The sequence below is a fragment of the Petaurus breviceps genome, unplaced genomic scaffold, assembly GCF_028583685.1.
Source record: "Petaurus breviceps papuanus isolate PSGF00001 unplaced genomic scaffold, PetGlider_PUasm1.0 37, whole genome shotgun sequence".
NCBI lineage: Eukaryota > Metazoa > Chordata > Mammalia > Diprotodontia > Petauridae > Petaurus > Petaurus breviceps.
Genome location: NW_027186296.1, coordinates 89,181,992 through 89,209,687, shown reverse-complemented (window position 1 = coordinate 89,209,687; position 27,696 = coordinate 89,181,992). Strand labels below are relative to the sequence as shown.

The 27,696-nt window shown below is 36.2% G+C and overlaps 1 protein-coding gene across 2 annotated transcripts in view; it reads left to right on the top strand.

The window, feature by feature from the left end:
* Window positions 1–253: 253 nt before the first annotated feature.
* NRAP (nebulin related anchoring protein) overlaps window positions 254–27,696 on the top strand; it is an 84,274-nt gene continuing 56,831 nt past the window's right edge. Inside the window, exons 1-13 of one of the 2 annotated variants that reach the window (XM_069099010.1) lie at window positions 254–561; window positions 913–1,007; window positions 2,125–2,212; window positions 7,333–7,437; window positions 9,703–9,807; window positions 11,594–11,695; window positions 12,523–12,627; window positions 15,408–15,515; window positions 17,164–17,271; window positions 20,892–20,996; window positions 22,230–22,346; window positions 24,314–24,418; window positions 27,236–27,343. In XM_069099010.1, the coding sequence (XP_068955111.1) occupies window positions 490–561; window positions 913–1,007; window positions 2,125–2,212; window positions 7,333–7,437; window positions 9,703–9,807; window positions 11,594–11,695; window positions 12,523–12,627; window positions 15,408–15,515; window positions 17,164–17,271; window positions 20,892–20,996; window positions 22,230–22,346; window positions 24,314–24,418; window positions 27,236–27,343 (1,323 nt within the window). In that variant the 5' untranslated portion in view covers window positions 254–489. Of the gene's footprint in view, window positions 562–912; window positions 1,008–2,124; window positions 2,213–7,332; window positions 7,438–9,702; window positions 9,808–11,593; window positions 11,696–12,522; window positions 12,628–15,407; window positions 15,516–17,163; window positions 17,272–20,888; window positions 20,997–22,229; window positions 22,347–24,313; window positions 24,419–27,235; window positions 27,344–27,696 lie in introns of both variants that reach the window. The other variant, XM_069099009.1, reaches the window with a different exon arrangement.

The following is a 27,696-nucleotide window of genomic DNA, read 5'->3' as shown; positions in this document are numbered from 1 at the left end:
GTAACTTTTCTTCCTTGATGGTCTTATGAAGATACAGTGTTATCTCTTTAAAAGCTCTTTTCTTAGCTAATGATCACAGCTAGCATTAAACAACCAAGAGTGAATGCAGAATGGTCACCTTCCAGGATTTGGTAATCCAGACAGGCATGATGCCGTCCATGAGTTCACTTTTCTATTTAGAGAACCATGTCAGCTAGAAATGCCTTTACTCTCCCTTCCCCCAGCATGTGTGTTGACAGAAGTGCCAAAATAGACCCTCTGAGTAAGTGGCAGCTTTATAAGCCATTCAGCTGCTGATTTCAAACCAGAAAGTCAAGAAAGCAAAGGAGGTGGTTTGATAGAGAAGGTTAACACAGGCTGGTGACCACGAAGGACGACAAGGAGATTCAGCAAGGGGCCTGGGTACACTGTGGAGTTGGACAGCTTGACGAGTTATCCTTGGATTTCTTGTCGGTTACTTTTCTTTTCCCTCATTCTTCTGACACTAAGATGAATGTGCAGGCTTGTTCTCGGTGTGGGTATGGGGTTTATCCTGCTGAGAAGATCAACTGTATAGATCAGGTCAGTTGATATTTCTTTGGTCTTTGAGGAAAACATTTATTTTTATTTTTTTCACCTGAGTAAAAACTCCTGTGCATTTTGAAATGGTAACTTTTGAAGAGGATGGATTCCCTCCCCCCCTTTTTTTTTTGGCTTGGGTCTGTTTCTAGGGCAGAAATATGACTGTCTATATCATCTTGAAAGAAAAGATGCTAGTCTTTTAACTTAATATATGGAAGCTTTATTTTTTAACCCTTTCTCTTGCCCAAACCCTAGGGTGACTGAAGCTTAATAACTGAGTTTTACTCTGAGTCATATCTGAGTATTTGGAAATTATGGAATCTCCCTTTCTCTTTTCTGTGTGGTTTCTAGACATGGCACAAAGCTTGTTTTCACTGTGAGATCTGCAAGATGATGCTAACTGTCAATAATTTTGTGAGTCACCAGAAGAAGCCTTATTGTCATGCGTAAGTGTGTTTGTGGCTTTCTCCTCTCAGCTCACCCCCCCCTTTTGAATAAATATATATATATATATATTTTTGAGAATCACTAAGAAACCACTCAAATAAATGATGCCAATTCTAAAGAAAAGCATAGGCTTTCAAAAAGTATTCTCCTAAATATAACCTGCAACACATCTCAGGATGTATAGTTTCATGCACTAAAAGAGGTCCCAAGTTCTAATGTTGAAAAATGTTTGATATGATTGTACATATATAACCTCTATCAGATTGGTTGCTGTCTTGGGGAAGTGGGAGAAAAAATTTTGGAACTCAAAATCTTGTAAGAGTAAATGCTGAAAACTAAAAAATAAATAAATAAGAAGCTGAGGTCTCAAGTTTAAATATTTTGGAAAAAGTCAGATTAACCAGATAAAGGGCAGCATTTTCCCTTAGCTCTGCAACTTCAAACTTGTGTGACCGTGGCCATGTTACTTAATGTCCCTAGAAGTTGGTTTCCTCATCTCAAATGAGAGGGTTGGACCAGATGACAGACATCCTAAGTCCCTTCTAATTATAAATGTGACTAAGTCTGAGCTGCAGAAATGGGCAAACTCACATAATGACCATAAGATATGAGGGCTAGAGTTTTGGAAAAAAATTTTGAAAAATACTTTTTTTCCAGAAAACTTTCATTTTGTAATGACCATTCCCTGTTAGATAGAGGTTTTAAAAAAAATAGGACACATGAGAACTTGGTGTTATACAATGAACTCTGGACTTGGATTTGATAGACCTTGGTTGGAACCCTGCCGTGTTCATTTCCTGTTTGTCATTTCTCTTTAGGCTTCAGTTTCCTCATCTGTAAAATGGAGGGGGGGTGGAGTATTTGAAATTATTCCTTTTGTCCCTTCCAGTTCATAGTTTCTAAAATTCTATAATAAAAAAAATATATCTATAAATCTATAATAAAATTCTAAAAAGCCTAAATTATAATTAATTTAACTTTAAGATATTACATTTACTGCCTCAAACTGGAACTGTACATTTAGATTCTTCATGATCAGTAGTGTTGGGCCAAGGTAATTTGCTGAGAGATTAACATTTTTCTAACTTCCTGTCATATTTCTTTTGCATTTTATAGACATAACCCTAAGAACAACACATTCACTAGTGTGTATCAGAGCCCATTAAATATAAATTTGAAAAAACAATCAGAAGCAGGTAGTGAGGTAAGTAACTTGATTCTTCGGAAATCGTTAAATCTGTATTTCAATTTACTTTGCTTTTGGGATTCTTTACCTAGACTGGATCTCAGACCTTTTCTCCACTCTAATACACTTATGTATTTCTTGAACAAGTATTGAGCTTTCTATCTGTTGGTACTTCTCTTTCCTCCCAACTTCATGGCAAATATTCAGTGTGCTTACCTATTGAGTGATAAAGAATAAATATTATTTAGGCTTCTGTACAGCATAATTGGTTTAGCTAGTTTCATATTCTTCTAGCTAATCTGATAATTCATTTAATTCAGTGTAGTGAACATACTATAGTGCTTAAATGGAATTGTTAAATGGAAGTTTGTTGAATTGAACAAAGGATGTATAGTTTGACTTTTCTTCTCATCAATGAAATTTGGTGTGTGTGTGTGTGTGTGTGTGTGTGTGTGTGTATGTGTGTGTGTGTGTGTGTGTATGTGTGTGTCCTCACTTTGGGAAATCATTCAGGTAATTTTAAATCTGTAATTCCCCAACCTGAAAACTATTAGCTACATTGAAGGTGCAACTCTATATAAAGAGCTCAGGGTAGAAATGTTTGAGACCTTCTATACCCACCCTATGGCTATAGGATATAAGGTTGATTTTTCTTAATAATTATCCTTCAATCAATCAACAAATATCTACTAAGTACATATTTTGTGCTGCAGGGTGACATGCTTGTATGCTGGGCCTACACTTGAGTGAGTTTTTAAAAAACCTTTTTTTTTTTAAAGCAGTTGGGGTTCAGTAACTTGCTCAAGGTTACACGGCCAGTTATTTTTGTGTGGGTACTGGGTATCTGAGGCTGGAACTGATCCCAGGTCTCCTGACTCTGGGGCTGGCTCTCTTATTCACTGCACCACCTGGCCACCCCTAAAAAACCTTTTAAAAAATGTTATTGACAGTGCTACAGAGTGGAGTGGAAATACTAGTCTCAGAATTGGCATCTCTGCATTCTAATCCAAGTTCCCTCATTAATGAGCTCTGCAAAACTGATTTATTATACCTTTTTAGGCCTTAGTTTCCTCATCTCTTATGAGAATACTAAACTAGGTGATACCCAAGGCTGGGTTGGGGAACCTGAGACCTCAAGGCCACATGTGGCCCTCTAGGTCTTTAAGTGTAGCCCTCTGACTGAATCCAAACTTATAGAATAAATTCCCTTAATAAAAGAATTTGTTCTGTAAGATCTGGACTCAGTCAAAAGGCCACACCCAAGGATCTAGAAGACCACTTGTGGTCTCCAGACCTCAGGTTCTCCACCCCTGCCCAAGAGCCTTCAGAGTTCCAGCATTTTATACTTCTCTATAGAAAGTGTCTACAATTCAAGTATGTACTAGTTGTATGATCCTGGGAGAGTCATTTAATATCTTTGACCCTCAGTTTATGTATTTGTCAAGTGGGGTCAATCAGTCAATAAACATTTATTAAATGCCTACTATGTGCCAGGCACTGTGCTAAGTGCTAAGGATAAAAAAAGAGACAAAAGACAGTCCCTGCCCTCAAGGAGTTTACAGTCTAATGAGGGAGACAACATGCAAACAAATATATACAAAGTGAGCTGCATACAATATAGATAGGGAACCATTAAGAGAGGGAAGGCATTAGAATGAAAAGTCTAGGGTAAGTAAAAAAAAGTCTCCCTCATGAGACTGTTGTGATGAGCAACTGAGATAATGTATGTAAAATATTTTGGAAACCTTAAGGCACTATGTAAATATGAGGTATTATTATTATAATTATTATTACAGCTAAAGAATAAAACTTATTTCACATTTCTCTAAATTTCTAATTGTTCAGTTGTTTCTAACTCTTCATGACCCTGTGGACCATATTGTCCATGGCGTTTTCTTGGCAAAGATACTGGAGTGGTTTACCATTTTCTTTTCCAGTGAAGGAAGGGAAACAGAGGTTAAGTGATTTGCCCGAGGTCACACAGGTAGTAAGGACTGAGGGCAGATTTGAATTTAGGTGTATCATAACTCCAGGCCCACTATTCTATCCACTGAGCCACCTAGTTGCCTTTTAACTAATTATTTGATGGTATTTAGCTGTTCCTTCTCCTAGTCCCCAAATAGGTAAATGATTTAAAAGTGGAAAATTGCTTTGGATTCCTTCCAAATATTGCCCTGGATTATAGACTGATTAACCTGAATTCCACTACTCTCCTTATGAACAAGACATTACAGAAAGTCTACTGAGCTCAGCTCCTGGTCTGTCCATATAGAATAGCATAGCACCCTATTATAGAGTGCTTCAAAATAGTTTTATGAATTGTTGTGTGTCATTTATTTCTCAATTGGGGATTTTGACATTGTAGAACATAGTACACAAAAACTCAAGAAGAAAAATAGCCCTGGTACATCTGTAGATTTCGCTGTTGATGTTTAAGGATAGTTACATAAAATAGAATTGGATTAGTGATAGGATACCCAAATATCTAGTTGAAAAAAAAATCAATCTATCTCCATGGCATATAGTGCTTTACAATTTTTTTACAAGTTGAAGATCATCTTTATAGTCAATGTGCCATTTTTACCATTAATATTTTAAAATTTCATCTTTGTGCATTTTAACATCTTTTTTTAAATTTAAAATTTTCTTTTTATTATGAACTTAACCATCAAAAAACACAAACATACTATGTAACAAAGACAGCTATAGCATTTTACAATGTATACAATTTTTAATATGAGAGATGTATTTTTAAAGTCATCTTACTATTTTTTACCTTTTACATTTCCCAGGGGAGGAAAAAATAAGCTTGATAGTATATTTTTTTCTTCCTCACTGACACAGACAATTCAGTTCTCCATCATGATCTCCAAAAAATCATGCATTATTTGCTATCCTTTAAGGTAGTAATGGCTTCACTTTCTTTTAATGGTGTATGACAGACTGTACTGGAATGAGACAGAAATTACTACAGGTTCTATTTCTACTCGCAGGCTGCAATCTGAGAACCTCAAGAGAGGTGGGTGTAAACTGAACAATTGGCTGCTGAGATCACTTTTCCTTCCTTTACCAAGAGAAAAACAAATGCTATTCAACAACTCAGTCCCCTTAGAGTATCTGTATATTTAGATTTTTTCTGCACTTTGGGATAAAAGATGGCTTAAGTTTTTTATACCTTTGAGCGATTTTGAGGAAGTTGTTGATACAACAGAGTTTCAGCAATTTTGGGAAGATGAGAAATGATTCGAGCCAGGTTTATATTTTTCTTGTAATGGTATTTAAAGTCATAGAATGTTAGAGGTGGTAGAGACCTTAGAGGTCATTCAGTAGAATTCCCTCACTTTCTTTCTTTAAAAAAATTTTACAGGATGGAATTTTCTCCTTAAATCTAGTTAGTAGGCACATATATACATTTAAAAACAATTTTATTGGTATATTTTAGTCTTTACATTATCTATATTTCTCCGTGTACTCCCTCTCCCCTCACAGAAAGACATTCCTTATAACAAAGACTAAAAAAGAAAAACAACAATTAAGCAAAACTAACCAACATATTGAAAAAGTTTGACATTGTATGTTGTGTTCTTCCCCTATAATCTCACACCTCTGCAAAGAAGTGGAGGCAGTGACTTCTCATTTCTCTTCACTGGGGCTATGCATGGTCATTATATTTCATAGAATTCAGTTTTAATTGTTTTCTAGTTGTGTTTTTTTCCCCATTTACACTATTGCAGAAATTTTGCATATTGTTTCCCTGGTTCTACATTCTTTACTTTGCATCAGTTCCCATATTTACCCTAAATTCACCATATCCATCCACAACTTGTTTAACATTCTCTGATCAATGGTATAATAGACACATTTTTTAAGGAGAATATTTAAATCTGGTTCTCCTTTCTGATCTGAGATGGACCTTAATGAAATTGCTTTAAATATAGCATTTAGGACATTTTTCCTTGCCTTAAATGCCTTTAGTACCAATTCACTGTATACTCCTGAGAAGTTTTTAGGGGGCAGACAGGTGAATTCTACTGGTATGTATCTACTGATAGATATTGTGGAAATGAACGGTAAAAAAAAAATTTGCTTTGTAAAGGACTAGAACTTACTTTGTTCAAATGTTTTTAATGCTTTAGTCTCACTTAGTAGTCATGTGTTTTCAAATAGAGATTGCTTGTTAGTATCTTTCTGTACTTTTAGGTCCTGAAAAAATATCAGAGTTTCTTAAAGCATCACATTAAATGGTATCCTAATGGTATCAGAAGTAATCCTAATACCAAACTAGAGTAAATTTGGTTGGATGAGACTATTTTTAGATGATAACTTCACTTAGGGCTCTGTACATAGTGGGTGCTCAAGCAGTGTTGACTGGATGAATATGAAAGTTCCCATTTATAATTTGGGATTCTTTTTCACTTCCACTAAAGTCCTCTTTCTTATTATTGTTTGGAAGTGTCCCTAGGTTCTCAAAGGATCTGGAACACAAGTTTTGTCAGGTCCTACTTGAAGCCTTTTTAAACAAGAAAGCTTTTAGGTACCAGGTGCCTACAGATGAACCATGTAGTCTGCTGCCCATGGACTGGCCTAGCTAGGTCTGAAGAGATGCATCACCAGAAAGCTAGCCATTAAGTGCTGAGTTTTTCAAGAAGATAACGACTCATGAAAGTTGTCCCCAAAGGCACAGAAGGACTGTGGTCTGTATCTGTGATGAGGCAACTCAGCCAGTGACATTATGGATTCTTGAAATATTTCCTCTAAAATAAAAGTCATCATAGTTTAAATGAAATCTAGCTCAATCACTTACTTTTTGACACCTTCCCAAATTCCTCCAGTAGGAAGTGATTTGTCTCTTATAAATCACATAGTACTTTTTGCCTCTGGCCTGTACTTTACTTTAACTTGTATTATTTCATCTACATTCTTACTCTTTTGAGATTAGAAAATCCATGAGGTCAGGGACCATGTCTTCTTCATCTTTTTGTCTCCTCCAGAATGTAGCATGATGTACTGAATATAATATATACTTAATAAATGTTTGTTGAATGAATGGTCTTACTATCACTCTATGACTCTGCAACTTTGGCTCTGAACTAATGACTTTTTTCTTTTCTTTTGGGAACCTTTCTGACAACAATTAGATGAAATATGGAGAAGATGGAGAACGATTTAAATCTGTTTTTCACTGGGACATGAAATCCAAAGCTGATACGGCCACACATAAGCTACCAGAACTGGCCAATGAGGTAAGATAATAGAGATGTTAATTATTATTTTAAATTGAATGAAATTAATTTTTTGTTACATTTTAAGTTTTGAACTCTCTCCCTCCCTCCCTACCACGCACTAGAGAAGGCCACCATTCCCCACACACACACGCGCGCGCGTGCATGTGTGTGTGTGTGTGTATGTGTGTGTGTACGCAAAACCATACTATGCATGCTTGTATTTATCAGTTATTTTCTGGAGGTGGATAGCACTGTCCTTCACAGGACCTTAATAGTTGATTTGAGTATTTATAATGCTCAAAATAACTTAGTCATTCATAGCTATTTGAACAATATTGCTTAGTGTAGACAGTGTTCTCTTGGTTCTCCTCATTTCACTCCAGTATTTCATGCAATTCTTTCCATGTTTTTCTAAAGTCAAACTGCTCATAATTTATTAAAGCACAGTAATATTCCATCACAATCATTTACTCCAATTTGTTTAGCCATTCCCCAACTGATGGGCATCCCCTCAGTTTCCAGTTCTTTGGCACCACAAAGAGAGGTGCTATAAATATTTTGAAATATAGGTTTTTTTTTTTCCTTTTTACCTGATCACCTTGAGAAAGAAACCTAATAGTGGTATTTATGGGTCAAAGGGTGTACATAGTTTTATAACTCTTTGGGCATAATTCCAGATTGCTCTTCAAAATGATTAGATCAATTCACAGTTCCATCAACAGTGTATTAGTATCCTAATTTTTGCACATCCCCTCCAACATTTGTCATTTTCCCCTTCTATCATTTTAGCCAATCTGATGGGGCTAGGAAAATATCTCAAAGTTGTTTTAATTTGCATTCTCTAATAAACAATGATCTAGATCATTTTTATATGACTGTATATAGTTTGATTTCTTCATTGAAAAACTGCATGTTCACATCATTTGACAATTTGACAAAGTTCTCTATATATTTGAGATATGAGACTTTTATTTGAGAAAGTGTCTATAAAATTTCCCTCCAATTTTCTGTGTTCCTCTTAATCTTGGCTACATTGGTTTTATTTGTACAAACCTTTTTTAGTTTATTGTAATCAAAATTATTCATTTTACATTTCATAATGCTCTCATGTTTATTAATAAATTTTTCTCCTTTGCACAAATCTGATAGATAATATGTTCTATGTTCTTCTAATTTTCCTATATCTCAATTTACATCTAGGTCAAGTATTCATTTTGACCTTATCTTTGTAAATGGTGTCAGATTTATTTTGGTCTATACCTAATTTCTGCCAGATTGCTTTACAGTTTTCCCAACAATTTTATTTAACTAAATAGTGAATTCTTATCCCAAAAGTTTAAATCTTTACATTTGTCAAGAACAAGGTTATTATAATAATTTACTACTGTGAATCATATGTCTACTTTCTTCCACTGATCCACCCTTCTATTTCTTAGCCAGTACCTCATTACTACCTTATAATACAGTGCAAGATCTGGTACTGCTAAACATCCTTCCTATATATTTTTTGATTAATTCCTTTGATATTCTTGATCTTTAGTTCTTCTAAGTGAATTTTATTATTTTTTCTAACTCAATAAAATAATTATTTTCTATTTTAATTGGAATGACATTGAATAAGCAACTTAATTTAGATAGAATTGTCATTTTTTATTATATTGATTCTGCCACCCACAATGAACATTTGTCCAATTATTTAAAATTGACTTTATACAAAAAGTGCCTTATGATTATGTTTATGCATTTTCTGGGTTTGTCTTGGTAGGTAGCTCTCAGGTATTTTACATTGTCTACCATTATTTTAAACGGGATATCTCTTACTATCTCTTCCTGCAGAGTTTTGTTGGTGATATAGAAAAAAGTTGATGATTTATGTGGGCTTATTTTCAGATGTTAGTTGTTGTTATTGTTATGGCAACTTGCTTTTATACATCTTCATTTGGGTGTCCGCTACCATGTTAAACACAATATGTCCAAAATTGAACTCATCAGTGATTATAGAGATCACCTTATCCTACTTCCTTATCTGTAAGATGAGGAAAAGGAGATACAGAGCAAGGTTAAATGATTTGCTTCAGGTCATAGAGCTAATTGGTGGCATAATTGGAATTGGAACCCAAGTATCTTTAATCACACTCCAAAACCTTTATCTGTAAAATGGGGGATAAAAATAACACTTACCTCCCGGGGTTGTTATGAAGGCAAAATGAGATAATATTTGTGAAGTAATTTGCAAGCTTTAAAGCACCATTTAAATGCTAGCTATTCTTCTTTTCCTTTTAGAAAGCTTATTGGGCTACATATGGTGAGGGGAATTCTTGGTCCCCTGGAACTCTCCCAGACCCTGAAATTGTAAGAATGGTTGAAGCACAGAAATCTCTAAGTCAGGTAAGCAGGTTAGAAATTACTTTCTATTGGGTTGTTACTTTCTACTAGGAACCTTGGCAAGTGTTTACAGAAAGAATACACACACACATAATCTCTCTAACTCATTTTTATCAAAGCTCTTTGTGATGAGTTTTGAAGAAGTTTTCTGTCCATTTGTATTTTCCATTTAAATAATGACATAAAATGAAAAATTTGTTAAAGATGAACACTTATTCATCCAGCAGAAGCTCCCACAGAAGAGAAGAGAGCAGCTTTCCATACTGGACATTACTTACAGTGATAGATGTATATGTATACACACATATATATGCACATGTATATAGTATGTATATATATACCTGTATACACATGCATATACATACATATACACAGAAGATGGATCTCATCATGGGGAATAAAACTTCTGCAATGCTCAGCACAAAGAGTTTCAATACAAATTAGTTTAGAGAGAACCTCATCAACAACTTTTTACTTTCTGCCTTGAAAATGTTATTATTTCAGAAAATGAGTGATCTCTTATTTTGCTATCAGTCATCATACAAACGTTTAAATGAGACCGAGGCCATAACTTAGGTCAGAGCAGATTTACAGTTGACACTGATTTTTAAAAAGGAGTAATATTCAATAGGTAAAGGTTTCATCAAGACTATAGAATTTCCTAGTTATTACATCCTTCTTATTACTTGTCCTTTGGATAGCATTTTCCATTTCCCAATGCTTTATAAGGACACTTTTACTTGTCATAGTAATTTTTCTTTATAGTATCCATCCATGAGTACTTTCATCCATATATTCAAAAGGTATTTACTATAGAAACTATTGTGGGAAAAAGACACTAGGAGAAAGGCAAAGATTAAATCAGATAGGATCCCAGGTCTCAGAGAGTTTATGTAATCTAATGAGGAGGGGAAGAGGGAGATATAACCTGTACATAAATATTATTTTATGAAAATTCTCAAGTGGCAAGTAAGTGTGGCATAATAGAAAGAGTATTGGATTTGGAGTTAGAAGGTCATGATTGGGGGCGGCCAGGTAGCACAGTGAGTAAGAGCACCGGCTCCAGTGTTGAGAAGACCTGGAGATCGAATCCCGGGCTCAGATACTTAGCACCCACCCAGAAACACCTGGCTGTGTAACCTTGAGCACGTTACTTAACCCCAATTGCTTAGGGGCGGCCAGGTGGCTCAGCGAGTAAGAGCATCGGCTCCAGTGTCGGGATGACCTGGATCAAATCCGGGCTCAGATACTCAGCACCACACCTAGAAATAACTGGCCATGTAACCTTGAGCAAGTTACTTAACCCCTATTGCTTTAAAAAATAAAATAAAAGAAGATCAGTATTGGAATCTTGGATCTGTAACTTGCTGTCTGTATGATTTTGACCTCTCTTGTCCTCTGGTTCTTCATCTCAAAAATTAGGGAATTAGCTTAGCTGGCCTCTAGGGCTCCTTCCAGCTCTAAATCTGTGATCCCATAATTCTATAATGCAAAATAGAATATGGTAGATGCACTAGCACAATAGAAACCAAGTGCTTCCTGTGAGATCTAAGGAAGGAATGATAATTTTCAGTTAGTGGAATTACCCATTGAGATAACATTTTAGTTTGAACTTGAGTAACATATAGGATGTCAAAAGGTATGGTTGGGTAGAGGTAGTGGAAGGTGGTGATATCCCAGGAATAGCAAACAGTGTCAGCAAGGGCACAGAGGTAAAAAAAAATGTGGAATCTATATTATTACACATTTTAATTAGCTGCCATTTGGCATTGTTTCTGTACAACCCAAGTATGCAGAAGACTATGAAGAGCAGAGAGGAAAGGGCAGTTTTCCAGCTATGATCACACCTGCTTACCAACGAGCCAAGAAAGCCAATGAATTGGCTAGCCAGGTAAGTTTCTCTACTTTTTTTTCCTTTTTGGGGGGCAATTGGGGTTAAGTGACTTGCCCAAGGTCACATGGCTAGTTTTTGTGTTAAGTGTCTGAGGCAGGATTTGAACTCAGGTCCTCCTGACTCCAGGGCCAGTACTCTATTTATTGCGCCACCTACCTGCTCCCCCCCACATTATTTTTAATGTACTTCAATGGACATGTGATCCCACCAATATAGGCAATTCCCTCCAGTGATGCAGATTATACCCCATTATTCTCTGTGACTCATATATTTCTAAGAGAGTCCTAAGAATCACGCACATTTTAGACTGTCTAAAAAAGTAGCTCAGCCACATTCAACATGCATTAATTTTTCTTTATGCCACTAAAATAATCCTAAAATGGTGGATGAATTAGTAGAAACAGTACTGCTTCATGGGTAATGAATTAAGAGGTAGGAGACCCAATTTTGAACAAATCTCTTAATTTTCTCGATACCAGATACCTCACCCATAAAATTCATAAAATGAGGACAAGCGTGGCTTCCCTGTGTCATGTCTAGAAAAAGATGTGGTCTTTCCTAAACCTATGAGCCTATCAAATGCATGAAACCTGGTGAACTCTTGCTGAGTAGGACTTAAGAGATTGGCACAGCAGTTTCCACTAGCTTAAATAACCATGCCAGACTCCTGGAGGACTGGTCAGAGCCACTTCATTCAAGGCTGCACCATTAGGGGTGTTCCAACCATTTAGTTCCTCTTCTACCAGTTGCATGTGAGAAATAATTGCTATCAGAAGTTTGAGGAATGGGCACAACTTAAGCTCTGTGTCTTCTTCTTCCACCAGGTGCATTATAAACGTGGGCATGATGAACGTGTTTCCAGATTCACCACTGTGGCAGATACCCCGGAGCTCCTGCATGCCAAGGCTAGTGGACAACTTCAAAGTGATGTAAGGACTAGAGGCTGAGACTCATTTATTCATATTTACAGTTTATATTCTATGTCTCACCTAGAAGGGGGAAGAGAAAGGAAGTAGGAGGAAACTTAGTATGGTACATCTATTTCAATCCTTATGAAAATCTTAGAGTTTGGATGCCCAGACTCTCCACCAATGTAGCTCCCAATTCTTCTACATTTTGGTAGATGGACTCCATGAATTATTTTGATTAACAAAATCATCATCTGTTGGCCAGCCACTGGTGATGGGCCTTCTCTAGTTTATCCATAGTGTCTATCAATAGTACACATACCAGGTCCTCACACATAACTTTTTTAGCTGTCATACCCACCAGAACTTGTGGTCTTTTTTTCATTGCCTTTTAGACCCCAGAATCCCTTCTATGTCATGATAAATCATCAAAGTAGGACTTTAATATAGGACCGCGTGACATGAGAAAGTCACTTAAAGCAAAAAAAAAAAAAAATAACAACAAAACTCTTTGTACTTCAGTTTCCCCATCTGTAAAATGAGAAAAGACCTCTAACGTCTCCTCTAATTGTAATTCTGTGATTCTGTTCTTCGATAATTGTCTTTGATACTGGTGGCAATTTTTTTTTTTTTTAAGCAATCGGAGTTAAGTAACTTGCTCAAGGTTACACGGCCAGTTATTTCTGGGTGTGGTGCTGAGTGTCCGAGCCCGGGATTCGATCTCCAGGTCGTCCCAACACTGGAGCCAGTACTCTTACTCGCTGAGCCACCTGGCCACCCCTGGTGGCAATTTTCTTAATCTAGTAACGTATTTCTTTCCACAGTCAGACATTTTATCTGTCACTTCACTTTGCTGAATATTTTCTTTTTCTAAAAACAAATTATATTTTCAATTAATAAGCATTTATTTTCTGTCCTCACATTTCCCAAGTCATTGAGAAAGAAAAATAGAAAAACAAACTCTTGTAACAAAGATAAGTGAGAAGTCATGTCCAAAAATGTGTGTCTCTTTACTTTCTTTGCTATTAGTCACTGGAATCATAGTTGGTCATTGCATCAATCAGAGTCCTTAGTCTTTAAAATTGTTTGTTTTCACAATGTTATCATTGGATACATTGTTCTCCTGGTTATGTTTGCTTCACTTTGCACAAGCTTATGTAAGTCTACACAGGCTTCTCCGAAACCATCCCTTTCATCATTTTTAATGGCCTCATCATAGGATTTCTCATAGGCAAAACTCCAGATAGAGTGAATTTAGAATAACATAATACAATTAAAAAGAGTTCTGGCCTAAGAGAGAGAGGGAACCTGGGTTCAAGTCTCAGGTATTGATTGGCTTTGTGACTTTGGGCTGGTCACAATCCCTCTCGACATCAGTGTCCACATCTGTAAAACAAAAGTAGTGATACTTATATTTCCTTCTATACATGATATATGAGGATGAGAAGCTGTGGGCGCTTTTCTATGTAAGGATGAAATGAGATCTGTGTGAATGTGCTTTGTAACTATAGAACTCTAGAAAAACGTGAGAGGCCCATGACTGTTCTCACTCATGTAACACTTTTAGGTTTACAAAATGTTTCACTTATAATACCACATTGGAATAAGCAGAGTAAGTATTTTTATTCCACACACACATATATTCACATATATGTGTATATATACACATTCATAATACATACACATTTATAAAAGATACATTACATATATAATAAAAAGTATATGTTACAAGATATAATTCCATGTATACAACACATATATTATACATATCATGGATAATATATTACGTATGAAATTTCACACACATATATGCATATAAATCTACATGCATATTATATATATATACACACCCATCTTTGGTTTTGTTTTTCTATTTTTCTTAATGATTTGGGGAAGGTGAGGAAAGAAAATAAATGCTAATTTATTAAAAACATATCTATATCTATGACAAAACTAAGGTTCTGAATGGTTCCCTAGGTTCACAAACTAGTAAGTTTTAGAGTTAAGACTTTGATATTAGTCTTTTGACTGTAAGGTAAAGATTTTCCACTGTTTTTGTTGTTCAGTTGTGTCCCTCTTGACCTCTTTTTTGGGGAGTTATCTTGGCAAAGTTGCTGGATTTGCCATTTCCTTCTCCAGTGGATTAAGGCAAACAGAGGTGAAGTGACTTGCCCAGGTCACACAGCTAGTGACTGTCTGAGGTCAGATTTGAACTTGAGTCTTCCGGACTCCAGGCCCAGTACTCTATCCACTGGGTCAAATAATTGTCTTTGTATAGTTTTCCACTAAACAACACTATTACTATGACATCTGCAAACATAACAGACTCATTAAATATAAATTGTTCTTATTTATGCATTTAAGCAAGTTTCCAAGGAGTCCGTCTAGTCAGCCTAATAGTTACTGTTGTCATCATAGTCTATCTCACTGTCTTTAAAGAAAAAAAAAGACTCTCTTTGATGCTACAAGTTATTAAAGCACCATGTCTAGAAAGAATTTCCCTTTTGTACAGCCTTTCTGCTCCATGGTGCAATTACCCAAATGGTTGTATTATGCTGTGAATAAGGCTAGAGGCTTTCCCAGTAAGATCAGACGTGAAACAAGGATGCTCATTGTCACCAATGTCACTGCAAGATCCAGGTCTGGGACTGAGGTCCATATTCTTCAAATCCATACCTAGTAGAAAAAGTGGTGACAGCAAGTGGCCCTTGCTTTTTCTTTTATCTGAACTTGGTGTTACCCTAGTATCTAGCCTAGTGCTATGTCCACAGTAGGTGCTCAGTAAATGTTTGTTGTACTAGGTGCAGTACATGGAAGATTACGAGCAGCAGAGAGGAAAAGGTAGCTTCCCTGCCATGATCACTCCAGCTTACCAGATTGCAAAAAGAGCCAACGAGTTAGCCAGTGATGTAAGTATTAAAATGAATGTTTTCATGTCAGGGGATCACAGCCAGGGAGTACGCTTACTCTAAGGACCGAGGCAGCGGTTCTTGCCTTGTTGGTTTGGGATTATTACCATGGGTCTGTGAACCCATAGGTATATGACATATTGTCATTTTTATCTTTTTTTAGCATTAATAAATTATAATAGTAATGCTTGTATTGTTAATGCTTCACTTGTAGCTACTAAGAACAGTTTTTTCTTTGGCTTTTAGAATGAAATTCTTCTCTATTGACTTTTTTTAAAAATCATTGTATACAGTTATCCCTTCCACTTTGAGGGGTTTAAGGGCACAGTGCCCCTGTGATCTGGAAAATCAGTGTAAAAATTTTTGGCCCTCAGTTTGTACCAGAGAAGAAGTCTGAATTTTTTTTTCTTTTTCTTTTATGGGGTGTTTACAGCACCTTAGTGTAAAATTTGAGTTAAGTATTTGGTCATAGGTTCTGTATCATCTACTTGCCTTCATGTGTCATCTACAGCTTCTGCAAAACTCCCTCCAAATTCCCATTTAATTTTTATGCTGACCCACAACATATCAAAACTACAATGAGGAGAGTCACAATGTAGAAAGAATAACTGCCCTTTCTCACCCAGATGGCTACTAAAGTATGGCTTCTATCATAAGATAGTAGGGAATCTACAAAAAAAATTATATTAACATGACATTGTCATGCTCAGAAACTAACTAATTAATAAACACTTATTAAGTGCCTACTGTGTACCGGGCATCATGCTAGTCATTCAATATACAACCACAAAAGTGGCCTTCTTTTTAAGACAAAATGCAACCAATTGACTTCTAGTCTATGGAACCCAGAGCCAGAAAACATCTTAATTACATGGTTATCAAGCCGTATTTACCATATTTTGTTTAGCGTCTGAGAGGCAGAATTGTGCAGTGGATAGAGAGTTAACCTTTGGAGTCAAGAACACCTAGGTTGATAACCTGTTTCTGACACTTATTAGTTATATGACTCTGGATAAAAGTCACTTAACCTCTCATGTCCAAGGCAGTTTTTTTTTTAAGACTTTGAGATGCAGCATCATAAACTGTGAAGGAAATTTCTATACCAGGCGTTTCCTTCATAAATAAGATCACAGATCTGGATATACATACATACATACATATATATATATCTTACATGTCTTCTCTCTCCCATTGGATTATAAGGGTGAATTTTCCCATACACTACCACAAGGGTAGGGAAAATTAATTATCTTTGTAACACCCCCATTATCTAACACAAACTATTGCCCAGAGTCAGCACTTAAGTGTGTTCTAAATGTTGAATGGATGCACTTGGCTATGTTGGGAATCTGACTTCTTCAGTGTCCATGACATTTTCCTGAATTTGAAACAAGAAGGATCATCAGGAGACAATTTCATTTTAAAGCCTTTTTTTTTCCTTTTTGGAGGGGGAAGGGCAGGACACTTGCCCAAGGTCACACAGCTATTATGTGTTAAGTGTCTGAGGTTGGATTTGAACTCAGGTCCTCCTGATTCTAGGGCCAGTGCTCTGTTCACTGTACCACCTAATCGCCCCCCATTTTAAAGCTTTAAGACTGGTATATGGCCAACTAAATTTGTCTGGCTTGTTCATGTTACCTTTGTGCAGGTTAGATATCACCAGCAATACCATAAGGAGATGAAGGGAAAAGCCAGCCATGCAGCTGCTGGAGCTGAAGGCCCTTGGGCAAAGGAATATGGAGACCAATTTGGCCAGGTATGTAATCATGATTACTTGTTGGAAGTTGGTTTGTCAATACTTTAAGAACTCATTAACTGGATTCTAATTTGAGGTGCTCAGTCATTTGGATAGGTGATGATCTACTCTTTGAAAGAAAGGTTTACTCAATAAATAGTTGATGAAACTATAACCACAAATGATATGTTTAACTTAACTAAGAGAACAAGCTATTTTAAAAACATTTATAAAATTTGCAAATATATCAAACATGTTAATTATAAATTATTCTTATATCTTCGTTAAGGCAGGTTACAAGGAGTGCTAATTACCAACACCGAGCTAGCCTAGCAATATGTACTTGACAGTAATAAAACTACATTTCTTTAAACTTAGTCTATAATTCAGGTGCACTGGGGATCATTCCTTGGGCAGAGAGCAGTACTGCATAAAGCACTGTGTAAAGGATGAATTATTCAGATCTTTTACCCAGCCTCACTCTGTACATGAACTGAATCTGTGCAGTGATTGCAACAATTGGGATGCCATTTAAAAGATAACTCCGGTTTTTCTCCCTATATTTTCCTCTTCTGGCAAAGTACATAACTGTTTTGGGGAGGTTATATTTTTTATTTTTAGAGTGAGAGAGTTAAGGAGAGAGAAAAATATTTAGGAAGAGGAGGAAGAGTTAGGGCTATCAAAAAAGAGATTGGATTGATGTTTCTTAATTAGCCAATATTGTGTTATTTTGCTATCAATCTTCCTGGCATAGGTATAAAAAAGGACATAAAAAAGGAAAACCACAAATTATTCCTCTTTGACTGATAAAGACTTCTTGGTCATTTTTAGTGTCTGTTCATACTATTAAAGTGTGTGGATATGTATATAACATATGTTAAGGACTATTTGCAAGCATTCTGGTATCTGAAAATTGGTAGATGAGATTCAATGAAAAAAATGCTGAATTCAACATTTAAACAAAACAGTTTCAATTATGTTTTTCTTAAACCCAAGTAGTTTTGATGAATTCCAAAACAGCAGTTCAAGAATAAGTTAATAGAAGTCTCACTTTGTTTTTCACTCAATGAAAAAAAATGTATTTAAAATAATTTTTTTTTACAAAGTAGGTTTAAAAAAAACTTTTAGTTAAATGTATTTTAAGAAGATTTGAATCTAGTGATTTAGCTACATCTTGGCTGGTCTTAACCTATCATAGGATATAAAATATACCTAATTTATGCAATATATACCTAAATATACATACATATATTAAAATATATACATAGAAATATATGCATATGGGTATAAAATATACCTAATTTATGCACTATATACCTATATAGATGTACATGTATTAAAACATATACATACATATATGGAAATATTTAAACATATATACATATACATACTTACACACTTATATACACTTGGGCAAATTGTTTCTCTCTGGGGCTCAGTGTATACACACACGCACACACTTTTTCATGAAAATTTTTTTGGTTTGTTTACTATATCTGAAAAGAATGCATATACAAAGAATTGAGACGGGAGAAAAGCATTGGTTCAATACAAATGAATCTATGAGAATTAGGATTTTGGGAAGGTGAACAAGATAGATTGCCTAGATATTTAAAAAGTTGGAAACTGCATACCAATAGTTTGCTGATAAAATTCCTCTACACAAAAATATACACACATATACACATGAAATACCGCTTTTGTCTCCTAGCAATGCTGATAATTTAGTCCTTTTAGATGGTCTTCTCCAGGCCTCATTATAACATACATGAGACCAGAGGAAGCCCTGATTGACAATCGTCAGCCACACACAACTGTTGAGGGCCCTCAGGATAGTGTGATCTTGCGTACTGTGTGACAATGGTGTGATTTTCTGTGTTCCACTGCTTCACAAAAAGAACCAGGATAAAAGACACATGGAGAGAGAGAAGCTGTACATATCCCAAACACTTAACATGTCCCATTATTCACTCCTTCCTCTAAAGGGTGAGCAAGTCTTAATTTGACCAAATATGGCACATAGCAAGTGAGGTATTAGCACTTCTTTAAAATGGCCAATGTGGTTTACATAATTCATGCATTGACAGAATGTCTATAAAAGAAAACTCTAGGGGAAAGGGTAGGGTCAAATACCCTGCCTGAAATATCCATTGGATTACATTTCAGGTAATCATCTGCCAACTTGAAGTTGCCTTTTCATAAACACATACCAAAATTCGAATATAGCTGCATGATGCAGACTTTCTTTTGGGAGGCAATGTAGTGTGGTGTACTGAGGAATCAAAATACCTACATGTGAATCTTGACTGCACCATGTCCATACCCTTGAACATCTCAGCCTCACTTGCTTCATCCATTAAATGGGAATAATGTTATTAACAGTAGTAATAATGATAGCTAGTACTTACATAACACTTTAAGGTTCATGAAGCATTTACTCATTTGATCTTTATCACAAACTATACGGCAGATGGTACATAGCAATATGGGCAGCTAGGTGGCTCAGTGGATAGAACACTGGGCTTGGGATCAAGAAGACATCTTTCTGAGTTTAAATCTGGCCTCAGACACTAGCTGTGTGACCCTGGGCAAGTCACTTAACCTTGCTTACCTCCATTTCCTTATCTGTAAAATGAGCTGGAGAAGGAAATGGCAAACCATTCTAATATCCCTGCGAAGAAAACTCCAAATGGGGTCAGGAAGAATGAGACATGACTGAAAGGGCACAAAACAACGTAACAATATACTTTATACACATGCAGTGATGTCTCTCACAGAGGGAGACCAGCTACATCTTCCCTGCAGAATTCTAGGGGCTACCCTTGAGGGATAGTGGGATGACTCTTTAACCCCTATTCTGGAGTGTTAACCCCTATTCTGGAGTGTACCCCCCTATCGTTAGCTACCAATAATGATAACCATTATCAGAGGATTATTGAACTAATGTATGTGAAAAATCTTTGTAATCATTAGGTATTATATAAATGTGAGCTGTTATTATTACGATTATCACTATTGTTATTCTTGTGTTATTAATGATAGAAACCAATGCGTGTAGAGACCAAATGTCAATATATACATTCGTGTGGCTCTACTAAGGATCAAGTATATATGGTAAACACACTTGGAATAAGGTTATTGATGAGACTGATAGGGCATCCCAGTAATAACTCAGATCTAGAAAGACATAAGGAGATAACAACCCAATAATAATGCAGAATCTATGGGAAGACATAAGGCTTTGAGAAAGGACTCTAAGAGAACATAACAATGAGGACCGTTGAGAATATTGAAGATATATTATTTAGCATTGGAACTAGACATAAAACTTTGAATGCTTACGCCACCTCCCCCTTCCCCCCAACAGAATATAAGCTCCTTGAGGGCAGAAACAGTTTCATTTTTACTTTATACCCAAGTGCCTAGCGTAGTGGCTGGCACCTAATGAGTACTTAAAGAAAGCTCGTTGGATTGCATTGAATTGGATAATAATATTTATCCAATATTATCTCAAGAATATTTTCTTTCAGTGATTTTTTTTGTAAGTACAGCTCTAGTATGGGTTTTGATAATGGTCTTTCATCATCCACTCATTCTGTGAAGTTAGCATTAACAATTAAACTTCCCACATGTCTCAGCAGGACTATTCAGAAGAATATGAAGAGGCCAGGGGAAAAGGTAGCTTTCCCGCTATGATCACGCCTGCTTATCTAAATGCGAAGAAAGCCAACGAACTGGCAAGTGATGTAAGTATAAAGTGGAGGAGACCGAAGGGCAACAGAGTTAATGAAGAAATTGGCCTTTTCCACCAATATCCTTAAAGAACCTTATGTAATGTCAGTATTGAAAAAGAAAGGGAAGAGGAAGGTGCCTTAGACTGGACTGCAGGAGTCTCAGGTTCTAATATTGGTTTTTCCACTAATTCCCTTTGTAATCTTGGTCAGATCACTAGACTTTGGTGAACCTCAGTTTCCTCACCTGTAAAAATTTTAAAAGGATAGATTAGATGATCTCAAAGCCCCTTCCAGGTCTAGCAGTCTCCAGTTCTAAGAAACTGAAGTAACATAGATATCCAGTCCTCAGTTCCTGTTTTGCATCCAGGGACAATTTGGAGATTATTTGTTTTTTTGGAGATTATTGGAAGTTTCTTGTTCCAGTAGTATAAACAAACAGGATAATTGTGCTTCTGGCCAATTTGGGCTCATGCAGATGTTGAAACATGCATGAAGACAAGAAATAGCTTAATATAAAATGGAAGTCTGTGTTAGAAATTCAGCACTGTGGGTGAATATCTGATTGGGTAAACACGTACTGGGCATGTGATTGTACTGGTAGAGCCTAGTCAGTAACCTGAGTCTGCCTCATGGAGTCTCAGCCAGCTGGCAGTCCTTGAAAGACGGGCTATAATTAAACTACATCTTCTCCAATACCCAATGAAACTTTTCACTCAATATAAATCTCTAAATGCAAAAGGGAATCAGAGAGAGTGAGATCATCTTTATTTCCATCTTCCATATCTTCCTTTTGAGAGAATCCCTAGGATGTCAAATCTTACTGAAGTCTGTTGTTCATTAAAGATAAAGAGGAGTTCCAAGCATTGAGCCTTCTTGCTTATGTAATCATTGGCTATGTTACCCTTACTCTACTTTTCTTCTGGTAAAGGGAGAAGAGGTGAAATTCAAATCACTGTTATATCACTCATTGATACTAAGGTGATTTTTTCCTCATGGGGTGGAAACTTTGCTTCCACCTGTATGACCAGTTGGTATAGATTGATTGAATGTATATATGGAAAATACACAAAGAGAAAAGAGAAGGGTAAAGTAGCTAATTGATCATCTAAAGTTGAACACATACTTTGTAGGTTTATGTCAGATTTAGTAAAGAAACATTTTTCCATAAACTAATTATGGGGCACTTTCAGACATAGCCCAGGAAAGTGGCGATCTCAGACCTCCTTTGTTCATCGTTTCTTTCAGATAAAATACAGGCAGGATTTCAATAAGATGAAAGGAGCTGCTCACTATCACTCACTTACAGCCCAAGACAACTTGGTCCTAAAACGTGCCCAGAGTGTGAACAAACTTGTCAGTGAGGTAAGAGTGAGGAGGGGGTTACCTGTGTTTATGGTCTTACCAGGGATACTGTTATGTGGCATGGGCAGGGAACAAGATATTCTGATAATCAAATACTGTGGACATAGATTAGCAAATTTTCAAAAAACAGAATGAGATACAATGCGTCCAACATTAAAAACCTTGTACACATAATTGATTCCTTAATGATTCAGAAGATGCCATGAAGAGATACCTTAAGATTATCATTACAAGCATCAGTTATCGTTGTACTGTAGCATGAGAGAAGTGTCACATGGAACGCATATTGAGGTTTCTAGAAGTCAGACATGCTAGATTTTCCTATAGCTTGTTGTTTTTGTATATAGTAGTTTTCAAAGACAAGGCATCAAGTTGCAAATGCTGATCTTCATTAAAACTCAGAGGTAGGAAAATGGTCTTAATATCAATTACTACATAGATCCCAACTAGTATAAATAATGAATCCCCCAGAAATGGTCCCATGCATTGGAACTTGGACTTTTTGAAGTTATAATTATGTTAAATGTGGCCATTGGTTCCAGCCCAATGGAAATACGCAGTGGGAATTCAAATAATTCAATTACTTCAGAGGATTCTTTAATCACATTCATTGGGATTTAGCTGTATTCACCTCTTATCTGAAGTGAGAAAGGGTGTGGAAGGTACTCGTAACCCTGGTGAGTATTAATTCAGAAACTCTTCTGAAGGCCCTTCCCCAACTCTAGCTTCCAGGAAAGTGTTTCACAGACACAGAACTGGAATAGATCTTAGAGACCATGTGGTCCCACCCCATCATCGAACAGTTTGAAAAACTGAGGCCCTGATGGGAGATTGCCCAAGGTCTCACAGAGAGTGGCAAAGATAGAGCTGGCACTCAGATGTGACTTTTATGCTGACACTCTTTTCTCCTACTCCTCTGCAATGCCTCCCATTGGATTTAGCTTCAAGATATTGTTAAACAGATAGCATCCATATGTTTAGAACACAGGAGAGGGGCGGCTAGCTGGTGCAGTGAATAGAACACCGGCCCTGGAGTCGGGAGGACCTGAGTTCAAATCTGGCCTCGGACACTTACCACAAAAACTAGCCGTGTGACCTTGGGCAAGTCACTTAACCCCAATTGCCCTCCAAAAAACAAAACAAAAATTTAGAACACAGGAGAAGTGTACTGTGGAATTTGGGGGAAGATATTTCCAAGATTATGCTTTAAGCCCTTAAAAAAAGGACAAATCATAAACATGTATTTTGTAATGTGTCACATAGAATGGAGTTACATTTCCATTTGTAAGAGAAGGGCACCAGGGAGTCCTCCAATTACTTTTGACCATATGGTTAGCTGTGGAGACAGATCAGTTAAGACTCTATTAATGGTAATAGGACTTCAGTCAGCCTTTCCAGTGGCATCTCCACTACCCATAGTGATTTGGGGGTCAATTTATTTATTTTTTGCTTTTTGGAGGGCAATTGGGGTTAAGTGACTTGCCCAAAGTCACACAGCTAAGTAAGTATGTCAAGTGTCTGAGGCCGGATTTGAACTCAGGTCCTCCTGACTCTAGGGCCAGTGCTCTATTCACTGCGCCACCTAGCCGCCCCATTTGGGGACAATTTAATAGCTATTGTATAGCATTTCCCATTCTGTCATCCAGGGTTTCTCAAGCAGTCATAAATTAGAAGGAACTCTCCTCATCTATTTGTGCTGTCTTCAATGATTATCTGTTAAACAATTGCAAATTTTTCATTATGTTGTTTGAACTAGATAAAAATTTGGAGGGGTTTGGTAAGGAGTGGATGATTAGAGCTATCTTGATATGGGAGGGTGAGGAATACATGCTTATTTAAAAAATCTTTTAAAATCCTTTAACTTTTGGGTTGAAAATTTTCTAAGTCATTCTCAATTTTTTTTAGAGGTTTTAGAGGTCAGTTTGGGGTTTGGTTATATTGTACCTCATGATATTTTGGTTTCTCAGGTGGAGTATAAGAAAGATCTGGAAAACAGTAAAGGCCACAGTATTAACTACTGTGAGACTCCTCAGTTCAGGAACGTCAGCAAGATCTCAAAATTCACCAGTGATGTGAGTTGTTAATGCCTTACTCTGTAGGCCTTGTAGCTATTATCTTCCTGGCTTCTAGGGCTACCTATATGCTTTTGTTAACGGGAATGTATGTGTTTAAGATAAGCATGGCAGGAACATCAGTGGCTTTTTATATTTTTGTTTTTTTGCTTTTTGGAGGTCAATTGGGGTTGAGTGACTTGCCCAAGGGCAGAAGGCTAGTTTTTGTGTTAAGTGTCTGAGGCTGGATTTGAACTCAGGTACTCCTGAGTCCAGGGTTGGTTTCTATTCACTATGCCACCTAGCCTCCCCCATCATTGGCTTTTGAATGTAGTAGTCACTACTGACAAAATGGATTACGTATAATTAAATTAGAGCGATAACTAGCTATTTTAATGCTCTGGTCAAGTAGCAGTAAACATGTTCTCAAATCATTCGTGGTGAGGGAGACCCTTTCTTAGGGTCAAGGAGAAACCCTCTTGAGGCCACTCTATTTGGAGAAGGACCAAGGCAATGCTGAGTGGGGAAGGAGCCCTCCTAGTGTGTGACAGTGGGAGAAACTCACTATCTGATAATTTCCTAGTTTAATTAATTATTCTTGGTAACTCATATGAAGCTAATGTAATAAAAATTCTATAAAAATGAAAGCAAAATTATTTTAAAAATCACATACTCTTAAACGTATTACTTAAATTTTACTTTTAAATTACTTAAATTACTCTAAATTTCCATTCTTGAGGGGAAAATTTCCAGTTGTCTTATCCTAGTTTTGATTTTGTGTACAATATATTCCTAACCCATGTGAAAGGATGTGATAAGTATATCGCAGTTCTATGCATGATTTGTACATGATTTTATTCTATCACCTTATTTCACTTAAACATAGCCTTTGGAGTAGGAAGGTATCCTAGAAATAATCTAGTTTGACCTACGCATTGAGTAATCTCACTACAGTATTTTTGACAGAGGGCCGCCTCTTTTTAATTCCTTCAGAGAAAGGGAGCTTGATGCCTATCAGGACAACTTGTTCCACTAATCAATGGTTGCATTCATTAATAAATTCTCATTTATGTTGAGCTAGAATCTTTCTTTTTTAACTCCATTAGATCTGGTCTACCTTTCCTCTCTTCCCATTGGCTCTGGTTTGCCTTCTTCTGCCCACTGATTCTAATAGATCAAGCTTGGGAAATATTTTAAAATGTAATAGGAAAATTTATTTTTTATTAGGCTGTTCTGAAAAGCAAAATGTGTTACTATGAGCAGTGATCATTAATATCATAAAGATTTCACAAGTGCCTGCTTACACTCATACTATACAGAGTGATTAGGAAAGATAAGGTTTTTTTCCCTGCAGGGAAAGAGACCAAGACCACTTACTTAGCTAGATATATTTGGGCCATGTTTATTATTATTTATTATGCAAGTCTAACCATGTTACTCTCATGTTCAAGAAGCTTCAATGATTTTTTGTTCTCTCTAGGACTGAATACACACTCCTCTGTCTGGAATTTAAAGCACTTCACAATCTGTTTCTATCCTATCTTCTCAGGCTGATTGCATAATACTCCTTGGCAGTCACTTTTATGTTCTCCCCAAACCAACCTTTTTGCTGTTTTCAGTTCTATCCCCCATCTTGATGCCTTTACCCAGGCTGGCTCTCATGCCTGCAATGCTCTCTGTCTCTCCTGTATTTGGGAACCCCAGCTCTCTTCAAGATTGAACCCTTATTCACTCAGTTGTTAATATTCTTTTCCCAGAAAATATTTCATACATATTTTGCATATATTTTGTATCTACTTACCTGTATATAGGTTGTTTTCCCTAGTAACACATGGAAGGCCTGGGCCTTTTTTTGGTCATTATATCCCCAATATCTAGCATGATATATGAATGCCATATAATAGGTATTTAGTAATAAATTGTGTTGGATTGAATTGAATTTGGTCAAAACCAAAGTTTCTGATTAAAAACCAAGTTTGGAGATATCTATGTACATGTATACATACATATATGCATATGTACATGTATGTATATAAAATATAGAGATATGTAGAGATCCAGATTGATAAATATATCTGTATAAAGATAGAGATCTGGATAGATATCTATATATCTCTCTCTATAGATATGCAGATATGCACTTTATATAGAGAGATACACAGATAGCTAGCTAGGTAGCTAACTAGTTATCTCCAAACTTAGTTTGTGTTTGTGTGGATATACACACATACATATATAGCATATATTTTTGTGTTTATGCTTGGTTTTGTACATATGTGTGTTTATATACACATATATAATATATGATGAGTAGATACCAAAAAATATATGTATGTATATACATACACCTTTATCTGAACTTTTAAAAAATGCAACACCAAGAAAAGAGGTGGCTTATAATGCCTTGTTACAATCCTGTTGGAACAGGACCTTGCACATAGTAGGTACCTATAAATACTGACTGAGTTAAGTGATCATAATCTGATTAAAATGCTACAGGTTTTCACATTGGAAGAAGGGAATTGAAAATTGCTATGTTTGCAGATGAGGCTTTAAAAATTCAGTTTTCTTGGCTTTAAAAAACCTATATTTTTTATCTATATGCTTGCCAGGATGTAGTCAACCAATGTTCTCGTGTTTTGCTAGAGCTTTGAGTTTAAAAAATGCTTCACAAGTTTTTTAGTGCATTGGTATAATAGCTTAGAATAATAAACACTTTAACAAAATCATATTTCATCATTTCTCTTTTGATTTTGAGACAAAAAAAATGAGAATTGTTTTTCTTGTACTGTTTGTGTAAAAGAATGACAAAATTGAATGTCGGATGACTCTTTACAGAATAAATACAAGGAAAATTATCAGAACCAACTGAAAGGCCACTATGAAGGGGTTGGCATGGACCGGCGTACTCTGCATGCCATGAAGGTCGCAAATCTGGCAAGCAATGTAAGTTTTTTTTTTTTTTTGAGGCCAAACTGGCCAACACAGAACAACAGGTGATGGTTCAAGAAAGGGGAAGGAAATTTTGACCAATTTTCTTTTATATTTTTTTCTATCAGAAGATGAATTTTAACACTGACCCATTTATAACACCAGAGCTTTAAAATGAACTAACCCCTAGAATTTAAATGTTATTGCCTCTGTTTCCCAAAGGATTTTTATTAATTTATTTAACTTTCAGTTCATCAAAATGAGTTATGTAGGAAGCATATTGATACTGGTATTCAATAAAATAAACTATTATTAAATTATTATGCATGTGGTGCTAAGTTGGAGAAAGGGTAAGATGGGGGGAGGGG